The following is a 21,015-nucleotide window of genomic DNA, read 5'->3' as shown; positions in this document are numbered from 1 at the left end:
ATATATATATAAATAAATAAACATACTAAGTCATAAATAATCCCATGAAGTCAAGCCTAAAATGGAAAACACATGAATTGCTGTACAATTATGAAGTCCAAAGCAAAGTAGTAATATAAAAAGAATTATGGGAAACCGAATAAAACAAACTAAAATGATGTAAGAGGTCATTAAAAATGTATTGAGTGTGACTACTGGGTGTGCAAGACTGTATACGTCACAAGACACTGATCTGATCAATATCTGAATGACTTTAATCTATAATGGACTGTGTCAACGTCCAGATCTTATACATACAGTAAGTAGTATTCTTAGTTTAATCCACACAGATACGATTACAATTTAGATTACCGGTATTCATTAAGTTTGTGTATTTCAGTCTAGGGGTGGATATTTCTCTTGAAAGAAGCAGGATTGTTTGCAAAGGCATGTACTGTACTGTACTGTACTGTACTGTACTGTACTATATATTGTTGCTTGGAGAAACCACTTCTCTCCATATAGAGGGTATGCGCGTGACATCCTCATCATATCTGGAAGTTATGCGGAAGAAATGTTTTACTGTGTGTGTGTGTGTGTGTGTGTGTGTGTGTGTGTGTGTGTGTGTGTGTGTGTGTGTGTGTGTGTGTGTGTGTGTGTGTGTGTGTGTGTGTGTGTGCGCGCGTGCGCGCAAACCACTGGGCCAATCAGAACCAGATTTGTGCCCTTTGTAGATAGTCTATTTTCACTATTTTAGAAATATGGCTAAATAAGTAATTCATTCATAATGTATTTTTGTATCGGTCCCGGGGGTCACAACAAAATTATCTTTTGGGTCTCAGCTGAAAACGTTTGGTTAAACATATAAATATAAAATGAGTAGTGGGTGAGATTTCCAACATAATCTGCCAAGTTTGAGAGCTGTACTGTAGCTGTCATGGTTTCTGAGATCCAGACATTTTTAGGAGAGAAGAATAAAGACAGTTAAGACATCGCCAAAGTCAACAATCTTTCGCTGTTTCCACCCCTAATGAAAACCTCCTCTCCTGATGCAATCCCACAGCACGGTTGGGGCTCTTCCCATCATTACTGTCATCCCAACGCTGATAAACATTAGGAATGCGCTTTTGAGGATGAAACATTGAGCTATAATTTTCCTTTATGAATGAAATCAGTGTGATAGGTTTTCCAGGGGAGGCCATAGCTCAATGGGCACGGATTTGATTCCCGGGAGCTGTCCATGAGCAAGAAAACTGCTCAATATGATCACCGGAGCAGCCAGGTGAAGGCGATGCTGAAACTGATTAAGTCTACATAATATGTGGGACCAAAGTAAGATGTCATACGTATTGCTGATGTGTTTACATAATGCTATAGAGCGTCACAGTCCCGCCCCCTACCATGGCCCAGGAAATGATTTTCCGTTCATTTTCCTCATAGACATTTCAGAAAGTATTTATTTAAAGACGTTTACGCCGCGGACAAAGACAACTCGAGTTGTGACAAATCATGACAACAAACACAATTTTTTGGGCCGAACAAATAATTAGAAAGAAGAAAAAAACACTTTTTTTGTTGTTTTTCTTCTTTGTAATTATTTGTTTGGTCCAAAATATTGTTTGTGTTGTCATGAGTTGTCACGACTCGAGTTGGCTTTGTCCGCGGCGTAACCGTCTTTAAATAAATACTTTTTGAAATGTCTATGGGAAAAATGCATTGGGATTCATTTCCTGGGCCATGGTAGGGGGCGGGACTGCGACGCTCTATACCTACACATAGTGTGTGCTATTATACAATAATTTACTTCACTGTGTTAGGCAGATTGGTCGTGGGTAATTACAATTCAGTTATCTCTGCTGCTGCTGTACACAGTAAAACTCTCACTGTTCATTTATCCATTTTAACTCAGAGTTAGCTTAAAGGTATTATAGACAACATATATATATATATACACACCGGTATATATGTATATTAATATCTTAGTTTACCAATATTGTTCAAGTGAAATAGTTTTATAATTATTCATTGAAATGATGAGAATTGCTATAGTGCCTGGTCTGGGTGTGCAGCAGCAGGCAGCAGCCCTCGCACACAACGCTGGCTCGCTGGCTGCGGGTCGCGGTCGCTCCCGTCTCCCATGGGGTGCATGTGTTTCTCGGGTACAATCCAGCAGCAGCAGGCAGCAGCAGCACTCGCACACAACGCTACTCGCTTGCTGGCGCTCGATTCCACCCGTGGAGGACTCGGAGGAGGGGAGGGATCCGTACGAACGTCGGACCCCCCACCAAATCTCCTGGGTTACATCAATATCGTTCATGTGAAGTGGTTTGTTTGTGCTATGGTGAGTCGCTATGGTGAGTCTGGCGGGTTGAAGTGTGGATTCTACCCGTGCGGGAGGGAGGCATCGCCGGTCACAACAGTGCTCCCTGGCCATGAGAGGTGAAGAGCCGTCACTATGATGATAGATCAGCTATGATGATAGATCATCATAACCAGATTTGAATCCGTTTGGCAACGTCACTAACTTCTGTCCTGGCTCCATAGAAGTTGGCTAGATTAGCTTTCGCAGTGTATACCCACTCGTACTATTCTATCGCAGGGGTTCTCAACCCATGGGTCGCGACCCCTCGGGGGGTCGCCAAATTATTTTGGGGGGTCCCCAAATTATTACAAAATAAATAAAAATAAGATTGCAACAGAATGGCTGAAAAATGGAAATGAAGAGTTTACATAGTACACATAGTACATGCATAAACTTTCCTTAATGATTATATATGGTTTCAGTATTCATATCTGGTTTCAGTATTCATTTATGATATATTTTCTCTATTCATTATTATTTTTGCAGTCAGTTTGTATTGGGGGTGGGAAGTGGGGGCGGGGGTCGCGAGACATGACCAGAGCATTTCCGGGGGTCCCCAGCCAAAAACGTTGAGAACCCCTGTACTATCGGTCTATCGCATACAACGTAACTTGTCATGTACAGTAGCTCTGCACAGTCAATAGAGAGTATGCGCATGCTTAAAGTGAATGGCACATCGAGTGGCAAAAAAGTGAGTTTAACATTGTTTAATGTTGTTTAATGCAATCAGATAAGACTTTTCTGTGTGGATGTATGGGCTGTCAAGGCCAGAAAGTAGTTTTTGCCACTCAATAGGCGTTCCTGCATAACTTCCTGGTTTGATGATGATGTCACACACATACAGGTACCCATACACTCACATACTGTATGCTGCCACGTGTATATTTATTTGAGACCGTCTGTGTATTATTTTCATGTTGTTAGTTGGTTGTGCTTGTAGATCTACTATTTTCACTGCTTTTGTGCGACACTCGTATGATGTAGGGCTTTCATTTACGGGACAAAAAAACCATACACATTGTAAACTTGGTATCTACAAGGTTTCCACCAGGCAGTGACAATATAGTAACAACCAAATGACACAGATGCTTTCCCGGATTGAAAGGTAAAGCCTAACAATGTATTCCAGGTCTAAATGGGTTAACCCATTTTTGGCGGGAACCCCTTTTGGTGTTTCAAGCATTCTGTTATACTTTAGCTATTGGAAAATAGCAGATCTACAAGCTCATAGCGCGCCACCGAGTGGCGCGCTACGAGCTTGTAGGTCTGCTATTTTTGAAAAATCGTAAAAATGCGGCACAAATCTTTGAATAGGTATATATTCTTTCAGAGCGAACATTTTTTTTATTTCAACGTCAGGCCTAAATGGGTTAAGAAACAGTGAATATGGTCAATAATGGTTGGCATCAAAATCCCCCTGGACCAACAGGGACATTTGAAGAAAACGTTGATATCAACTCTGTTCACGGGAGGCAGAGAGATAACAGATACGACTCATATGGACCAACAGGGACATTTGAAGAAAACGTTGATATCAACTCTGTTCACGGGAGGCAGAGAGATAACAGATACGACTCATCTTTTTGCTTTTCTCTCCCTTCCTGCATCAGAAAGAGGAACAGGAACCGCGTAAGCAACTCATCCTCAAGAGGCCTCGGACCATGTAAGAATTCTTTTATAGCATATTACAGAAACAGAACGATTACTGTACATGTTTGGCACCATTTGAGCCTGTCTTCAACAATGATTAGCCCTGATAACAGAGCTCTCAAAGAAATATGGTCCGTGGGCGTCGTCCCCATTATTATATCAACACAGAGTCAAATGCTTGTGTTATGCTTAACATTGCTTTCCTTAGTAACCGATTAAGTAGCTTTTTAGCACAAATTGTGTTGGAACATTTTTCGGGGAGTCAAGCGACTTGCCTGTTATCCAGCCCTGCCCTGAAAAAAAAACTGTTTATGGAAACGGAACAGTTTATGGCCCGAATCAGTAAACTTGATAATCAAAGAATGATGTGTACCCTTTGGTGATGTGGGCTTTCCTCTGAATAATATGGCCCTCTCTTCCAAGACTAAATCTACACAACTTAGTATTTTGCTTTTGATCAGAAATGCGCTCGGTCCTCGGTAGCATAAACACTTCACACAGTGAACGGAGTTGGGAATAACACGCGGTCAAGTCCTCAGGGTTGGTTTAACTCAGAGAGTTGCTGTAGGACTGTGCCGTGTGTGTCGCATTTGGCAACTCATTTGAAGTTTGATTAAATTGTATTCACATGCTAACTGGTTTACACTATAAAACTGTTATGAAACACTATTTGTTGTTGGTAAATTAATCAATCAATCATCAGCTCAGCTACAGTAAGCTAACAAGTTTGGTTAGTTTACGCAAAGAGTACATTTTGTTCTCCAGGCAAAAAGAGCAAAGGTTTGATGCTATTTTTGGATTAGAACTACATTACTATACATTACTATAACTACAGTATGTCACACCAGGTCCAAGCCAGAATAAGCTTTAAAGGAGAATTCCATACTAAAAGGCTTTCTTACCTTTCTTTGTAGTTGTTACGTCCCCACCAAAGAGGTCCAGGTGTTATTTTGTGCAAAAGCTCCTTATTGGCTATTTCCCCTACCATAAGCCCTAAATGAATTGCATTGAATGGGAATTGAATGGGGCTATGGGGTGTTGTGCTAATTCGCTTATTTCCTTTGCTCAAAATTATTTTTTTTTTGTATATATCCTCTCTTCAAAATGTAAATAATATCCCAAGCAGCACACTTTACTACTAATATCGATGGAAATAAGCAAATTAGCACAACACCCCATAGCCCCATTCAATTCCCATTCAATTCAATGCAATTTATTGAGGGCTTATGGTAGGGGAAATAGGCAATGAGGAGTTTGTGCACAAAAAAACACCTGGACCTCTTTGGTGGGGACGTAACAACTACAAAGAAAGGTAAGAAAGGTAAGAAAGCATTCTAGCATGGAATTCTCCTTTAATGCCACAAAATGAACTTTCCATACCATAAACGTAAAAATGTACCTTAAACTAAAAAAAATTCGGTTTCTCTATCAAACACACAATTGGAGATACAGAGATACAGAGAAAAGGCCCTGCAGAATTCTGACTGGAAAGCAGAATGGGTCAGGGGCCGGGGAGAGATTGATCGCCCCACTGACCATCTCCCAAGAATTTGGGGCTTTAATTTTCCACCGTGTCCAGTGGATAAATGGCAAGCGAGAGGCAAAAAAATGAACTGTCAGCCGACACAGACGGATTCCGGCTCTCATCTCCCCGGCCCTCCTGGCCAAAATAGAAACGAATACGAGGATTCCTGAGCGTCTGCTCAAATAAGCAGCACGCTGCGCGACACCTCGCCTATATCTCACATGGAGCAAGAGAGAGAAGATGAGGAGGGAGGAAGATGAGATGGTGCGAGACAGAGAACTGACTGTCCTGTCAGGGAGTGGAATGAGAAAACCAAACACCTGGGTTTAAACATTCAATACAGTGGAATCCACTCAACTGTAAACAACAGCCATGACAACTAGAGAAGCCACGCAGTTATATGATTCATTTTAGGCAGTGGTGGGAAAAAGTACTCGTAAAAGTATCAATACTGCAATTTAAATTTACTTGAGTAAAAGTATTGGCATCAAAATGTACTTAAAGTACTAAAAGTAAAATTCTCATCTTTTGAATATTAGCCGAAAACCTGAAAGGCTATTTTCAAATGTCAAATCTACAAGGTATAGTAACTAAGTTTTCAAATAAATGTAGTGGAGTAAAAGACCAATATTTGCCTCTGAGATGTAGTGGAGTAGAAGTAAAAGTACTGGAAATTGTAAATACTCAAGTAAAGTACAAATACCTCAAAATGTTACTTAAGTACAGTACTTGAGTAAAATGTACTTCGTTACTTTCCACCACTGATTTTAGGACCATTTGGTGAAGATTTAAAAGGAAGAAGAAAAAACTTTTCAACTCTCAACTCTTTTCGTCTGAGTGGATGTTTGCCAAAGCGAGGCTGACCATCCACCCCGGTGCTCCACATCCCTCCCGTGCAGGAGGAGAGCACAGCTGCATTGGGTTTGGTGCGGAACCCACTCTCTCATTCAGTCTGGCCAGCGGTTCCTGTACAGGAGATAGCTGGATTGTCATTATCCCAAAATTGCGCCATCATCCGTTTCCCGCACCACACGCCTATAAGCACACAGTGGGTTTTCCGGCATCACAGACAGTCACACACACTCGCAGATGTCTGACAGGTATAATGTAATAATAGAACATAATGTTTTCATGACAAAACACAAGCGACGGTAAACGCTTCTCTCAGGGTCTTTGGGCTTTGTGCTGCCAGCTCTCATTTCCTGCTCGCAGTATAGGAGGAGTAAAAGTATCAATACTGCAAAATAAAAATACTCTGACTGTTTAAAAAACAATATTCCGTAATTCAAAATGTACTTGAGTAAAAGTACAAAAGTATTGGTATCAGTATTCATTATGTAGAATGTCCTATTTAAAAGTTTTCAAAATGTATAAAACATCTTTTGAAAATAGCCGATCTACAATCTCACTAGATCGTCCATTTTCAAATAGCCAAAATATATCGAGAGCTTTAGTGGTTAATGTATGTCGAGTAATAAAATCAAAATAAAAAAAGTAACTAATAACTAAAGTGTTCAAATAATTGTAGTGGAGTAAAAGTACATTATTTTCCTCCGAGATGTAGTGGAGTACTAGTAAGTATTGAAAATTAGAAATACTACACTAAGGTACTTAAGTACTGTACTAGTAAGCAGGGGTCATCACCATGTTGGCTTGGGGTGGACATTCCATTTGTGTGACGGACATACAAAATGAGTGGACAATTGTATGAGCAGAAACACATAAATAGATACCCTGAATGACCATAACAGGTCTGTAACTCTGAGAGTATTCAAATGGTACCAAATAGACACTTACAGGTCCATTTGGTTCCATTTGAACACTCTCAGAGTTAAGGGGGTCTTTGCAAATAAAACATTTGAGAACCACTCGTACTAGTGGACTCCTAATGTGCCCTAGTGTCATAATAAATAATTGTCATATACTTATTCTGAAGAAAACCTGGAGACTTGACATTCAGTAAGTGGGTCTTGATGATCAAAATAAGAACATTATAATGGTGTGTAAAACAGAAAATCTAACTTTGCCACAGACAAGACACATTTGTCCGTGTACGGACATGTTGGTGACCCCTGCTAGTAAGTACTTAGATGATGTATCAGACCAGACACTGTAAAACAGTGATAACATGGAGGGTTTGAACAGACACTGTAAAACAGTGATAACATGGAGGGTTTGAACAGACACTGTAAATCTTGGGCCAAATCAGTGCACATGCTGCTTGCTGTGCTTTTCCCAAGTTGTCAGACCACAAGAGTTTAACCACTTTACGCCCTATATATACCATATACTTTGGAATCTTTGGAATCGGACATCTTTGCCCATAATGACATCCTTAAAACGGGGATGCCTGGTTGAAAGTGGACAAGATAAGATAAGATTAGGATATAAACCTTCCGTCAATTCCCATGGGGATATTGTAGTGTCGTCGTAGCAGGAACGACATGAGTGAAAGACGTGACATGTAGGGCAGTGGTTCTCAAAGTGGGGTCCGGGGACCCCCAGCAGGGGTCCTTGGGTGGGTATAGGGTACCAGGGGGTCCCCAGCAGGGGTCCTTGGGTGGGTATAGGGTACCAGGGGGTCCCCCAGCAGGGGTCCTTGGGTGGGTATAGGGTACCAGGGGGTCCCCAGCAGGGGTCCTTGGGTGGGTATAGGGTACCAGGGGGTCCCCAGCTAAAGCAGTTGATATAGCATCACAATCATTTCAACCACTTTATCCATTTATATTCAAAAACAGCAGATATACAAGCATAAGATATTTGGGAAAATCTCAAAAATGTTTGGAAAATGGTTGATGATTTAGATTTATTTTCTCTTCTGGGGGTCCCTGGCACAACACCTTTTCAGATGGGGGGGTCCGTGGCCAAATGCATATCAATTTGGGGGTCCTTGACATGAAACTACTACTGAGAGACCATATCGCCTATGAATAGATGTGTACACTGTACAGAATGTCAACAGTGGGAGACTGATCTCACACACACACACACACACACACACACACACACACACACACACACACACACACACACACACACACACACACACACACACACACACACACACACACACACACACACACACACACACACAGTGTCCTGACCGCGCACGTACACTACATGCGCGTACATGTGTCTTTTGTGTCTATATGCTGAAAGTGCCTCGATGGAACATGTGCATTGCAGACGCATGAGTCGCGTGAATAACTCTCACACAATCCAAATGATTGTCGTGATGGACGAGTGCCTCCCCTGCGGATGACGACGATGTCCATAAAAGGACGAAGGGGAAGTGATGACGTCAGAGTGCAGCGATCTCTCCGGGCCGCCGCCGTGGTGGGCCGGCCGCCAGTGGAATCCTGGGAGATATGGGGGGGGGGGGGGGTGACGGAGACCAGCTGCTGACTCAGTGAGTCATATTTACCTCAGCTAGGGAGACGGGGAGAAGGAAACGAGAGCGAGCTGCTCCTCTCTCGCCTCACCCAGACAAAGAACAGACGCCGACATGAAGAACAGCTCCCCACCGACACACGCGCGCGCACGCGCACACACACACACACACACACACACACACACACACACACACACACACACACACACACACACACACACACACACACACACACACACACACACACACACACACAGAAAGTAACTTAAGTGCATTTACTCGAGTACTGTACATAGGTACAATACTCCAATTTTGAGTACTTTTACTTTATTATCGGTCATTTGTCATTATTTTCTACTTCTAAATACACTACATTTCAGAGGCGAGTGTTGTGCATTTTTTACTCTTCTACAATTAGCAGCCTTAGTTCAAATTAATTCATGCTGTGGATTTTGATTATTGGTAATGAATCCCTGGCCTATTTTATGACAATTGACAATTTAAAAAAAAAGAAACAAAAAATTGATACTTTAAGTATAGCCTATATATTAATGCCAATATGTTAGTACTTTTACTCAAGTACATTTTTGAATGCAGAACTTTGACTTGTAACTGTATTTCTACATTGTGGTATTGCTTCCAGCACTGGCCCAGACATATAGTACGCTGCCCCAGATGATTTGCTAGTGAAACAGCTTGTGGTGTGCTGTGCTGTGCATGCTGTTCCCTTAATTTGGAACACTGCACTCGGTGCATCTTGCTATGGAGCAATAGCTTGTTCTAGAAGTTAAGACGTGCTAAATAAATCATCCGCAGAAGAAATATTCATCTTCAGGGATTCTCTAGAAGGCGTCTGCCAAAGCAGCAGTGACACAGTGACTCAACTTTAGTCTAGTGCTACTGCAACAGACAACATTACAGAAACCTCTCACTTTCTGTCTCTCTCATCCCCACCTCTCACTCTCTCTCCTCTTTTAATTCTATGTGTGTGCATTACATAATAGCATAGTATGTATTTGGTTAAAATGGGTAAGGTTTAAAAAAAGGCAAAAGCATGCTCTGTTGCACTGGCCTAAAAGTGGGTCCTCTAAAACTGTTTCAACTTCTGAGAATGTGTGTTTGGTTCATTAGCCACCAGATGGCATACCTTATAAGTATGTATGTATGTCTGTATGTCTGTATGTATTTAAAAGGGGGGCTTTTTTGTAAAATCCCAGCCTACAATACCTTAATATATTTAAAATCCAAAGTAAGGTTACCAGTGAAGGGCAACCTGCCTATTCACTGGGGACTATGCAAGGCAGAGGCGTCCACCCCCCTGAGTCCAAGTTAGACTAGACCGCATACCTAATAATAATAATAATAGCATAGTATGTATGTATGTATGTATGTATGTATGTATGTATGTATGTATGTATGTATGTATGGACTTCTCATCTCTCCTCTTGTCTGTGTGCATGTAATAGCATAATCTATCTACAGTGACTGTCTGTCTGTGAAATTAAATGAAATGATTACTATATTTACCCAGGGTATCTGGGCTAAGCTCAAGAACTTGTTTCCAGCCAGGCCCTGCTCATAGAACATTTCATCGTAGTGGTTCAATGCCTTGTTCAAGGGCACTTCAGTCTGTCTATCTGTCTGCAAGCAATAATGAATTGCATTTTGTATATAGCGCTTATCTAGGTACACGCTATATACAACGTGCTTTACAATGGCTCATTCATTCATACATTGGGAGGTGTCTACAAGCGGTCGTATGACCGCTGGAATGATCAATCATTGCGAACACCAGTAGATGACTTATAAAGATCCGTGTCACGGAATCCGTGGCGTGAGATCACAGAGAGGCACCCCCCCCCCTCCCCACGCGCCGGCGGGTTCCTCAGGGGGGAGGACGGCCGCTGAACCCGGCTGAACCCAAACACGCCGGCTGAACAGCGCCATAACTCAGAGCCCCGTCTGACCCCACACACGGCCATGCCACACAGGGTGGTTGGTATGTTGCACGCCCATCCCTCTCTCCCTTTCGCAGGAAAATGAGTATTTCAGTAAAACCATGTTGTCTAAGCTGTGTAGTTTCATGGACGTATTAGAGGCTTTGACGTCTCATTGTGATTTCTCCCCCCCACCCCCCCACCCCGACCCCCAGGGGTTCTTGGGGGAGGTCCCAGAGCAAAATCAGTTAATATACAGTAGCATCAAAATCAGTTGAACCACTTTGGGGGTCTTTGACATGAAAATGTTTTGAGAAGTGTGTTCAATGCTGGCATGCAGTCTCACCCGCCAGCGATGTCTTTGAACACCACAAAGACAAGAGATAACAGTCTGGGGGCTCCCAGCCTCCCACGAGTCTCCTGCACTGCTGGCCAGCCATAAATAAACCAAGAGAGTGCAGGGGGGGCCTGTGATCATGAACGTGAAACCTCCCTGTAGGTTAGTCCAGATCAGTGTCAGGACATGCATTAAGACATGAACCCTTAGTGTCCCTATTCTGGCCTTGCCACACCATGCGTTGTGAATAAGAATCAGAACATTGTATTCAGATTCAGATTAATTGTCACTTCTGTAATATACACTCTGCATACAGTACATGGAAGAGTAAAATACCGCTCTCTGTGATTCATGCGGTTTGTGTCACGTTAAAAACAACAGGCGTGTAGATTTGCTAATTTTGTCAAAACATTTGCTGTTCGGAGATCGGAGATCATCAGACCTAGCATAAGAGCCTCAGTATTGGGTTTAAGTGGTTAATCATCATTGGACAATACACCGAAATGTCAGACACTCAGTAGCGCATCTTCTAAACGCCGCCCTGTGTGTGTGTGTGTGTGTGTGTGTGTGTGTGTGTGTGTGTGTGTGTGTGTGTAAGATTCAATTATGATAACAATCTGTCAACACTTAAATTCAGTCAGCAAAAGTCTCACGAGAGAGCCCGTCGGTGACGACTTTGGAATGGACCACCCACAAGATAAACAATTTAGTCTCAGTTCTCACAGACTCTCACTCTGAGCCACACTGAATCAGAACCCATATCATGGCAGCCAGCATGTATTTATACACTTTCATCATCTGATGCGAGTAGAAGTTTAGAGATAAGTTCTCACAGACTGGCGGTGCATCAAACGCCATAGTTCCATTTACACATGACTAGACACATGTGCATGCCTGCACGAACACACACACACACACACACACACACACACACACACACACACACACACACACACACACACACACACACACACACACACACACACACACACACACACACACACACACACACACACACACACACACACACACACACACACACACACGGTAAACACGCTGGCTCTTATACAGATATCGTCTAGAGATCACATATATCAGTGGTTCTCAAAGTGGGGGACGTCGAGGTGGTCCCGGTGGGGGTCCCCAGATAAATCATTGGAATTTAGGAACCAAATGGACCCTTACAGGTCTGTAACTCTGAGAGTGAACAAATGGAACCAAATGGACCCTTACAGGTCTGTAACTCTGAGAGTGCACAAATGGAACCAAATGGACCCTTTACAGGTCTGTAACTCTGAGAGTGCACAAATGGAACCAAATTAACCCTTACAGGTCTGTAACTCTGAGAGTGTACAAAATGGAACCAAATGGACCCTTACAGGTCTGTAACTCTGAGAGGGCACAAATGGAACCTTACAGGTCTGTAACTCTGAGAGTGCACAAATGGAACCAAATGGACCCTTTACAGGTCTGTAACTCTGAGAGTGCACAAATGGAACCAAATGAACCCTTACAGGTCTGTAACTCTGAGAGTGTACAAATGGAACCAAATGGACCCATTCCATTTGTGCACTCTGGTTATATGGGGGGGTCACTGAAATAAGAACATCATTTGAGAAGCACAGACATACATTATATATCATGTGAGATGGTACGTACCGTTTCTCAGCCAGGGGGGGCGTGTTCAAGGAAGCTGCAGTGATGATTCCAGTAGTCTTGCCCATATATGGCAGCTCCTATCTTCAGTGTCTGCTTGGAGAGCTGCGACCTTCAGTAAAACGTCCTTTAGAGCAGAAGGAAGGTAGGAAGGAAGGAAAGACGGTAGACTTTAAATTACATAACAGCTTTGGCGGTGGACATGAGCTGCATGCAAAATGCACAAGGGCTTGAACCTTGAACCCTGACGGATTTGCCAACGGCGGCACCTGGAATGTCTGGTATGATTTGTATTCACAGCATTCCAACGGAGAGGAAAAAAAGAACAATCTGCTGTTTGTTAATCCGGCAAAGAACAAACAGGCCACTATATTGTCGTGCGCGATGAATTATTAAGCCTTGTGTAACCAATTTAAACAAATAAAGGAGAACAAGACATCATTGGGTTATTGTAGAGATGAGTGGTCATACTGATGGCAATAATAAGCATTATGACAATAATAAATTAACCACTTAAGCCATACTTTGTTGTATGCCGAATACGGATAATCACCGATATACAATACAAGCTGCCTCACAACATCAATCTTGACTGATTGTGAGCCTGTAGATTGGCTATTTTCATTGATTTTTCATTATTATTTTTAATAATTGAAAACACTATAACTAGTGTTGATGTCTTGTATATTATTGTATATGTACGTCTTTAAATGTCTTGATGAATTGAATACTCCTGAATACTCCTTAGTCCTTATACTTAGGGCTTTTGGTTTTATCCTTTTAGCATTATTGTATAATCGTACCTTAGTACTGTAGTATTTGCAAACTGTTAAGTATTCAATCAATCAATCAAGTTATAAAGAAATACAATTCTGAAATTTTAGGCTGAAAGCTGTTTTATCCTGAACATTATTTGCACCCTGGCGAATACAGGCCTACATCTCTAATTATGTTACGATTCATTTACCGAAATCGGCATGACTCACAACTCACAACAGAAAATGAAAGGGCTGGTTTAGATTATGCAAATCATCTGTCCCTGAACTTTCATGGAAACCGATTGATGCACAGAATTTCCAGACTGACGAAGTGATCTCTTTTCTGATAAATGGCACCGCAACTACGGCAACAATGACGTTAATTGCAAAAGAATGAGCGAAGTCATTAACCAGTTTTTTGTTTATTGTAAAATTCCAACACCTTTTTTTTTTTTTATGGAAACAGCTCATCTGTGTGTGTTTTATTGTAGCAGCTGAAAGAATGTGAGGAACAATGGATTTATTTATTCTTTTTGTTGTTTTACAAAGATATATCTGTTACTGGTTAACAACAGCAGGACATGGCCTGTATCACACAGCATGGGAGTAGGTTAGCTTGCATGGACAAAAACTGTCCAAAGAAATGTAGTAAGTTAGTGAAGTATCTTAATGAAAAGAGGTTTTAAACATTTTGGGTATAGAGGGTATGCGCATGCTTAAGGTGAATGGCACATCGAGTGGCAAAGCAACAGGCAAAGTGAGTTTAACATTATTTAATGTTGTTTAATGCAATCAAATAGGACTTTTCTGTTTGGATGTATGGGCTGTCCAGGCCAGAAAGTAGTTTTTTGCCACTCAGTAGGCATTCCTGCATAATTTCCGGGTTTGATGATGATGTCACGCGCATATCCTCTATACTGTGTATAACATCATCATAGACAAAATGTTTCAAAAAAAGTCTTCTTTTCATAAATAGCCACAAGCTGACAATATTGTAGTTTTTTGTTTTGCAAGGAAGTATATAGGGCTATAATGGTTAACCACGTGAACCCCACCCAGCATGCCTATTCTGGGGGGAACGGTTCCCCCAAAATAGCAGATCTACAAGCTCTACAAACAGATGAAGATGGATGGATGGATGGATGGATGGATGGATGGATGGATGGATGGATGGATGGCGGGAAACATCTAATCTATCTTGTGGGCCTGAAAGGTTTGGGAACCACTGATATACCGCAGACTAGAGTAATATCACAGGCTATATTAGCTCTGGTCCATAGAGTAATATCACAGTGTAAAGTAGCTCTGGTCCATAGCCTTCTACTGCTTCTACGATTCTGCCCTGCAGTATAAGGCTATGGACTTTCGGTTTTAAATCTCAAATCGAAATCAGACGAGCCTCTCCTCTTTAGCGTATTTTAAAAGAACGTTTTTGCTATTTACCAAAACAAAGGCGGGTTGTGTCATTAGAAAGCCTACTTTCCTTAGTGGACACACTCTGAGCCCCCCACCACACGTATAAATGGTACTTTTTGGCCAGAAAGGGATTTTTTTTCACCGGAGGAAAAATATTCTCTATGAGGCAGTTCTCTGGGCAATATCGGTAGTAACTAAAAGTATTTTTTTCCCGGTGGAAACAAAATCCCGTTTTGGCCAAAAAGTACCGTTTATACGTGTGGTGGGGGGCTCAGAGTGCGTCCACTAAGGAAAGTAGGCTTTCTATTGACACAACCCGTCTTTGTATTGGTGAGTAGGTCAAACGTTCGTGAGATTTCCACTAAAGAGGAGAGGCTGGTCTGATTTCGATTTGAGATTTAAAACCGAAAGTCCCATAGCCTTATACTGCAGGGCAGAATCATAGAAGCAGTAGAAGGCTATGGACCAGAGCTAAGTGTAAAGGTATGTACCGTTTATATAACACCCTTTTTAAGACCAGCATTGTGAGTCTGGTAACTTTCCAACACCACAAAAATAGACCTGTTGGAAGTAACTTAAATGGATTACTGGCCCAGCCCTACAAGTTCATTGAGCACATATTATATTAAAGGAACGAATGAGGCAGCCTTAAGAATCTGGAGGCCCGTTTCAAGACCAAATATGAGGCCCTCTATATACCTATGACATAATTATTCTGTTGATGCGGGTGTATTGATACAAATAGTTTTGACTGTTCAATATCGCGCGCAGCCATTACTCTCGACAATTACGCAGCAACACCACCTCTCCTCATTCTGTCGTCCCTTCACAATAAAGTGTCTCCCCTTTACCTCCCAATGCTGCATATTTCACCAAGGTTATTAACAGGAAATAGGTTTAACTTAACATCGTGGGAAAGAGCAAGGCAGCAAGTGAGCGAGAGAGAGAGAGAGAGGGCCAAGGATGGCGGGGTGTTGACGGACGCCTGGTGGTCAGTCGGAGCTCGGAGACCAACGAAGATTACGATGCAATGTGGTCACATATTGTTGAATAGCTACATCTAAGAATGAATACTGATGTACACAATAACTGATTTGTAATATTTATAATCTGTATATGAAATATGAAAGACAACAATCAATACTATAATATAGTATCTGATACCGGTATATTATACCGGTATCAGATATGAGTGTTGCAGTTGGTAGTGCTGTCGCCTCACAGCTAAGGTCCTGGGTTCGCTTCCCGCTCGGGACGCTGTGGGTGCCTGATGGAGGGGAAAGGAACTGGTTGGAATAACGTGTTCCTTCCACACGCCACGTCCAACCAGGGAAACTCCCCACTGTCAGGTGTAAAGGAGCAACTTGGACACTCAGGCATGAAGGAAGCATGAGTTCAAGTCCGTTGCTCTCCCCATGTCCCCCATATATGGGGACTAGGTTGGCGGAGGGTGTGTAGAGCCCAGGATCATATTAGATAATTGACACAGGGGTGAAAAATGGGTTACAAAATCGTGGGATAAAGGTTTTGAGTATGGAGGATAATACGCAATTTTGTCAGGAGGCAGCGTTTCACAACAGCCTATCAGTAAACACATATTTCATCATTTTTATTAGCCATGTCAGTGTTTTGGAATCCGCCGAGGGAAGGCAAGTGTTTGGCGAACGGGAGAGCGAGGCCGGCCCTTCGTCATTGTTTCACGCATTACTGGAACATTTCTCCTCCGTTCCAGTTGCTTCCTGTCTGAGAATGATCTGCAGTTGACCAGAAAGGTCCCGGAGTTCTTTGGGGTCAGGGTGAACAACACTATTCTTGGTCACATGGGCAATCAATCAATATAATGCACTGTAATTAATGTATGTATAATGTAATATGCAGGGCAGGAATTTAATGTAATGTGATTAATGTAATATGCAGGGGCAGGCATTTCATGGAGGCCATGGCCGCCGTGCCCCCTCGGTTTGGCTCTGTGCCCCTCAAAAAAGCCATCATTTTATTCCCTTCTCGCTCCCACACTTGACTACACACTGCTGCCCCATATGACTGAATCACGTTCTCCTCTGCCTCTTTCCTGTCAATACGGTTTTGCACACACCACTGTCTTTTGTTGAGATTCGGAATTCTTACTGGCAGAGTGGCCGACATCACGTGAGATGCTGTGCACACAATACACATACCGTGCCAGTGGTGGGTTCCATTTTAAACCCGGTGTGAAGCACTGGAAAACCAGTCTGTTTAACAGTATGACAGTTTGACACAAATCTATAGTACCAGCCAACCAGGAGGCTAATCAAAGTCATCCACATGAGGTGTCCTGCAGGCCATAAAGCTGTGACTGAGAGACAGGCTCACAAAGCCTTGTGAGCTTGTAGCTATTTGAAGATTTGACCAATTTGGTTTGAAAAATGTCTTAAACGCCATCAATTGGAACTTTTAGAAATGTGCAGATATAACCTGATCAACACAAAATTTTAGTATTTTGTGTTTCTCGCCAGTACATCTGCAAAGTAAATCATCTTCGTTAACTGGTAATCTGAAAACTCACTGTAGTTTATACCTTTCTGGTAGGGATGCGCGATTAATCTGTAGCATAATTGGAATAGGCCATATCGGCCCTAAAAATGCCATATCGGTATCAGAATGGTCTCAAAATAATACAGATTATTTAATCGTTTTCACCAGCAAAAAATAAATAATAAAAATAATTGCTTATATATAAAAAAGGTGATTCTGTAATTCTATAATGTTTGCATTGTCAATAAACACATTTTTTTACTATAATTTTTATCACACGATTTTGTAACCCGTTTTTCACCCCTGTGTCAATTATCTAATGTGATCCTGGGCTCTACACACCCTCCGCCAACCTGGGGAGAGCAACGGACTTGAACTTCCTGCTTCCTTCACCTGACAGGGGGGAGTTTCCCTGGTTGTACGTAGCGTAGAGTGGAAGGAACACGTTATTCCAACCAGTTCCTTTCCCCTCCATCAGGCGTCCCAGTTGACCAGTTTAGAGACCAGGATTATTGCATGTTCTTTTGTGAGGGTATCTACCCTAGGGGACACGGGGAGAACATGCAAACTCCACACAGAAAGGCCCTTTCGCCAACCCCGCCTCGGGTATGGGCACTGATGACGCGGAGGAGAGGACACACCGCCAGCGCCCACAGCGTCCCGAGCGGGAATCGAACCCAGGACGTTCTAGCTGTGAGGCGGCAGCACTACCGACTGTTCCACCGTGCCCCTAATAAACAAATCTTAAAAAGGAAAAAGAAAATGTGCAGATATCTTGTCTACACTTACACTGTATGTTGGTTTGTTTACTGTTGAGTGAGAAAACAATGTAGCACATTGAACTAAACGATATGGGGGGGGGGGGGGTTAGTGTCTGGGTGGCACACAGGTCAAATACTCACTCCAGGTGCCTTCGCTTTGGTAGAGCAGGAGAGACTCCCTCTGACTGGTCGAGGAGGGGAACTGGGCAACCTCCATGTGTGTTACTGCACGCACGCGCGCGCACACGCACACACACTCAAGAAAAGTATCCATCAATCAACAACATGCACTTTGTGCATACTGATTTTGTTGGACATTCCCCAGGATGTACCGCAGTCTGTGTTCATACGGCCTTCGCGGGGGAACTTGCCTCGATCGTGCCCATTCCAATGTGAGTGTGGCAAAATGTGACACCAAGTCAACGCAGCAGATTTCACGTAGAAGAAAGAGGCTTTCTTTCCCTCTGCAGCTGTGGCTGTGCTTGTTGGCAAAGTGGGCTGTCCTCGAGAGGAATCCTGGCCGCAATCTGCAAAGCCCTCTCCAGCTTGAAGTTTGAACCCTTAGCTATGATAAATGAGCTAGAAATGCTGTAACTCATTTTTAAGTCCCTGCAGACTCTCCAGAGACGACTTTACAATATTCAACCAGAGTCTGGTTGAATATTATATGTCTGGTTACCAGTCCCATTTGTGTGTAATTGACAGCACCTTGTCACCTGCTTCAGAACTGACTCGAAGCAGAGGTCAACGCAAGAAATTATTCGAAAAATAGAAAAAATTTACGACGTCGAAATTAAATCCACCCAGAAGCTACTGAAATGTCACTGTTCTATTTTCCAGACTCGAAAAACCTCCGGATTGCTATTTGTGAATCGGCGGGGTATCTGCTCTGAAACGTGAGGGAATGTCAACAGAGACATAAGGCGAGTGACTCAAAGCCCCGAGACAGCACTGTGATAAAATCGCTTCAATATATACATTATTAAAGCCATCCTGTTTAAAATACAGAAAGTTGGATTAAAACTGGAGGTCTGTGTTTATGTGAAGCTGCCGTTCCCCTCCTGTCATAGCTGTGGTCAGCCACAGCATTCCTGCCGCCGATACGCTTTGAGTCATACGTGCCGCCGTACAGTGGTGGAAAGTAACTACTTAAGTAGTAAGTACTTTTACTTAAGTACTGTACTTAAGTACAATGTTGAGGTATTTGTACTTTACTTGAGTATTTCCTATTTCCAATACTTTTACTTCTACTCCACTACATCTCGGAGCCAAAATTTTTACTTTTACTTCACTACAATTGTTTGAAAACTTTAGTTACTAGTTACTTTGGAGATTTTAATTTTGATTAGAAAACATCCATCAACCACTTCAACCCTATTTCCTTTCAGGCCATTTGAAAATAGCCGATCTACAAGCTCACAATGCGTCGCAACGCGACGCATTGTGAGCTTGTAGACACACACACACACACACACACACACACACACACACACACACACACACACACACACACACACACACACACACACACACACACACACACACACACACACACACACACACACACACACACACACACACACACACACACACACACACACACACACACACACACACACACACACAGGTTCCACGCTGCACAAGGTGCCCTTTTTTCACTTGAGCACCTGCCCCTCTAAATGTCTGTGCGCGCGTGCGTGTGTGTCTACGTACGTCTGTAATCCACGTAACTCGATTCGAGAACCGTTCGCCCCACTGACTTCAAATTTGACACACGCATTCCACACCACCACACGGAGTGCAGTAGCAGGCCTCGAGTCCGTCAGATACACGGTTGTCCAGAACTACCACAAAAGGCTCTGGTTAGGCCCTGCCAGTGGACCTACTATGTCCCCTCACCTGTAGAATTCCCAGCCTCTGCCTCAGCCAATTGATTGCCATGGCAACCCCACACCTCCCATTTGATTACTTAACCACTACACTTTTCACAGTCAGTTTGCACTCTTCAGACACAGGCAGACAGACAGATACAGACAGAGTTTAAAACGGGTGCTATGACAACGGGTATTGCATACTAGGTAGTTTCCCAACTTGGGTACAGGCTTTAGTTTCGACATACTATTGGTCTGACTGTCATTAGAACGACAACCTACCTCAAACCTAACCTAAACATAAGCGCAAGCACGGAGCAGCGCATGTTCGCCAACCTTAACGCATGTTTGCCAACCTTAAGCCGATCGTTGTTTCTGCATGTCGGTCCTATGGTGTGTCGGATAAGCGTGCGCAACCCCCAACTTGCATCGTTCCCAAGTAGGCCAGTGGCCGATGGGCACAGGTCTAGTCTATCTATTAATGCACCACGTCTCTGTGTGTACGTGCATCTGTAATCCACGTAACTCGAGAACAGTTCGCCCCACCGACGGTCGGATACACGAATTCCCAGCCTCTGCCTCAACCAATTGATTGCCATGGAAACCCTACACCTCCCATTTGATTACTTAACCAGTGGACTTTTCACATACTCACAGTCAGATTGCTCTCTTCAGACACAGGCAGACAGACATACAGAGATCTCCATTATATGGACGGGCACCAAAAGGGACACAGTAGAGTAGATTTTCATTTCGTTTCACTTCACCAGCCTGAAATCCCTTCCCACGGCAGCCGTTTCTGGGATGGGCGTTGCCAAAGCGGCAGCCTTCGGCAATTGGTTCACACCAACTAATCAA

At 42.9% G+C, this 21,015-nt stretch overlaps 1 protein-coding gene across 1 annotated transcript in view; it reads right to left on the bottom strand.

The window, feature by feature from the left end:
- Window positions 1-21,015, bottom strand: part of LOC306942752 (KATNB1-like protein 1) — a 159,531-nt gene that overhangs the window by 80,611 nt on the left and 57,905 nt on the right. Inside the window, exon 4 of the mRNA XM_079528809.1 lies at window positions 12,841-12,964. Within this exon, the coding sequence (XP_079384935.1) occupies window positions 12,841-12,905 (65 nt within the window). The 5' untranslated portion in view covers window positions 12,906-12,964. The remainder of the gene's footprint in view (window positions 1-12,840; window positions 12,965-21,015) is intronic.

The sequence above is a fragment of the Electrona antarctica genome (genome assembly GCF_951216825.1).
Source record: "Electrona antarctica genome assembly, chromosome: 18".
NCBI lineage: Eukaryota > Metazoa > Chordata > Actinopteri > Myctophiformes > Myctophidae > Electrona > Electrona antarctica.
The sequence above is the reverse complement of the archived record's forward strand: the minus strand, read 5'-3'. Positions and strand labels throughout refer to the sequence as shown.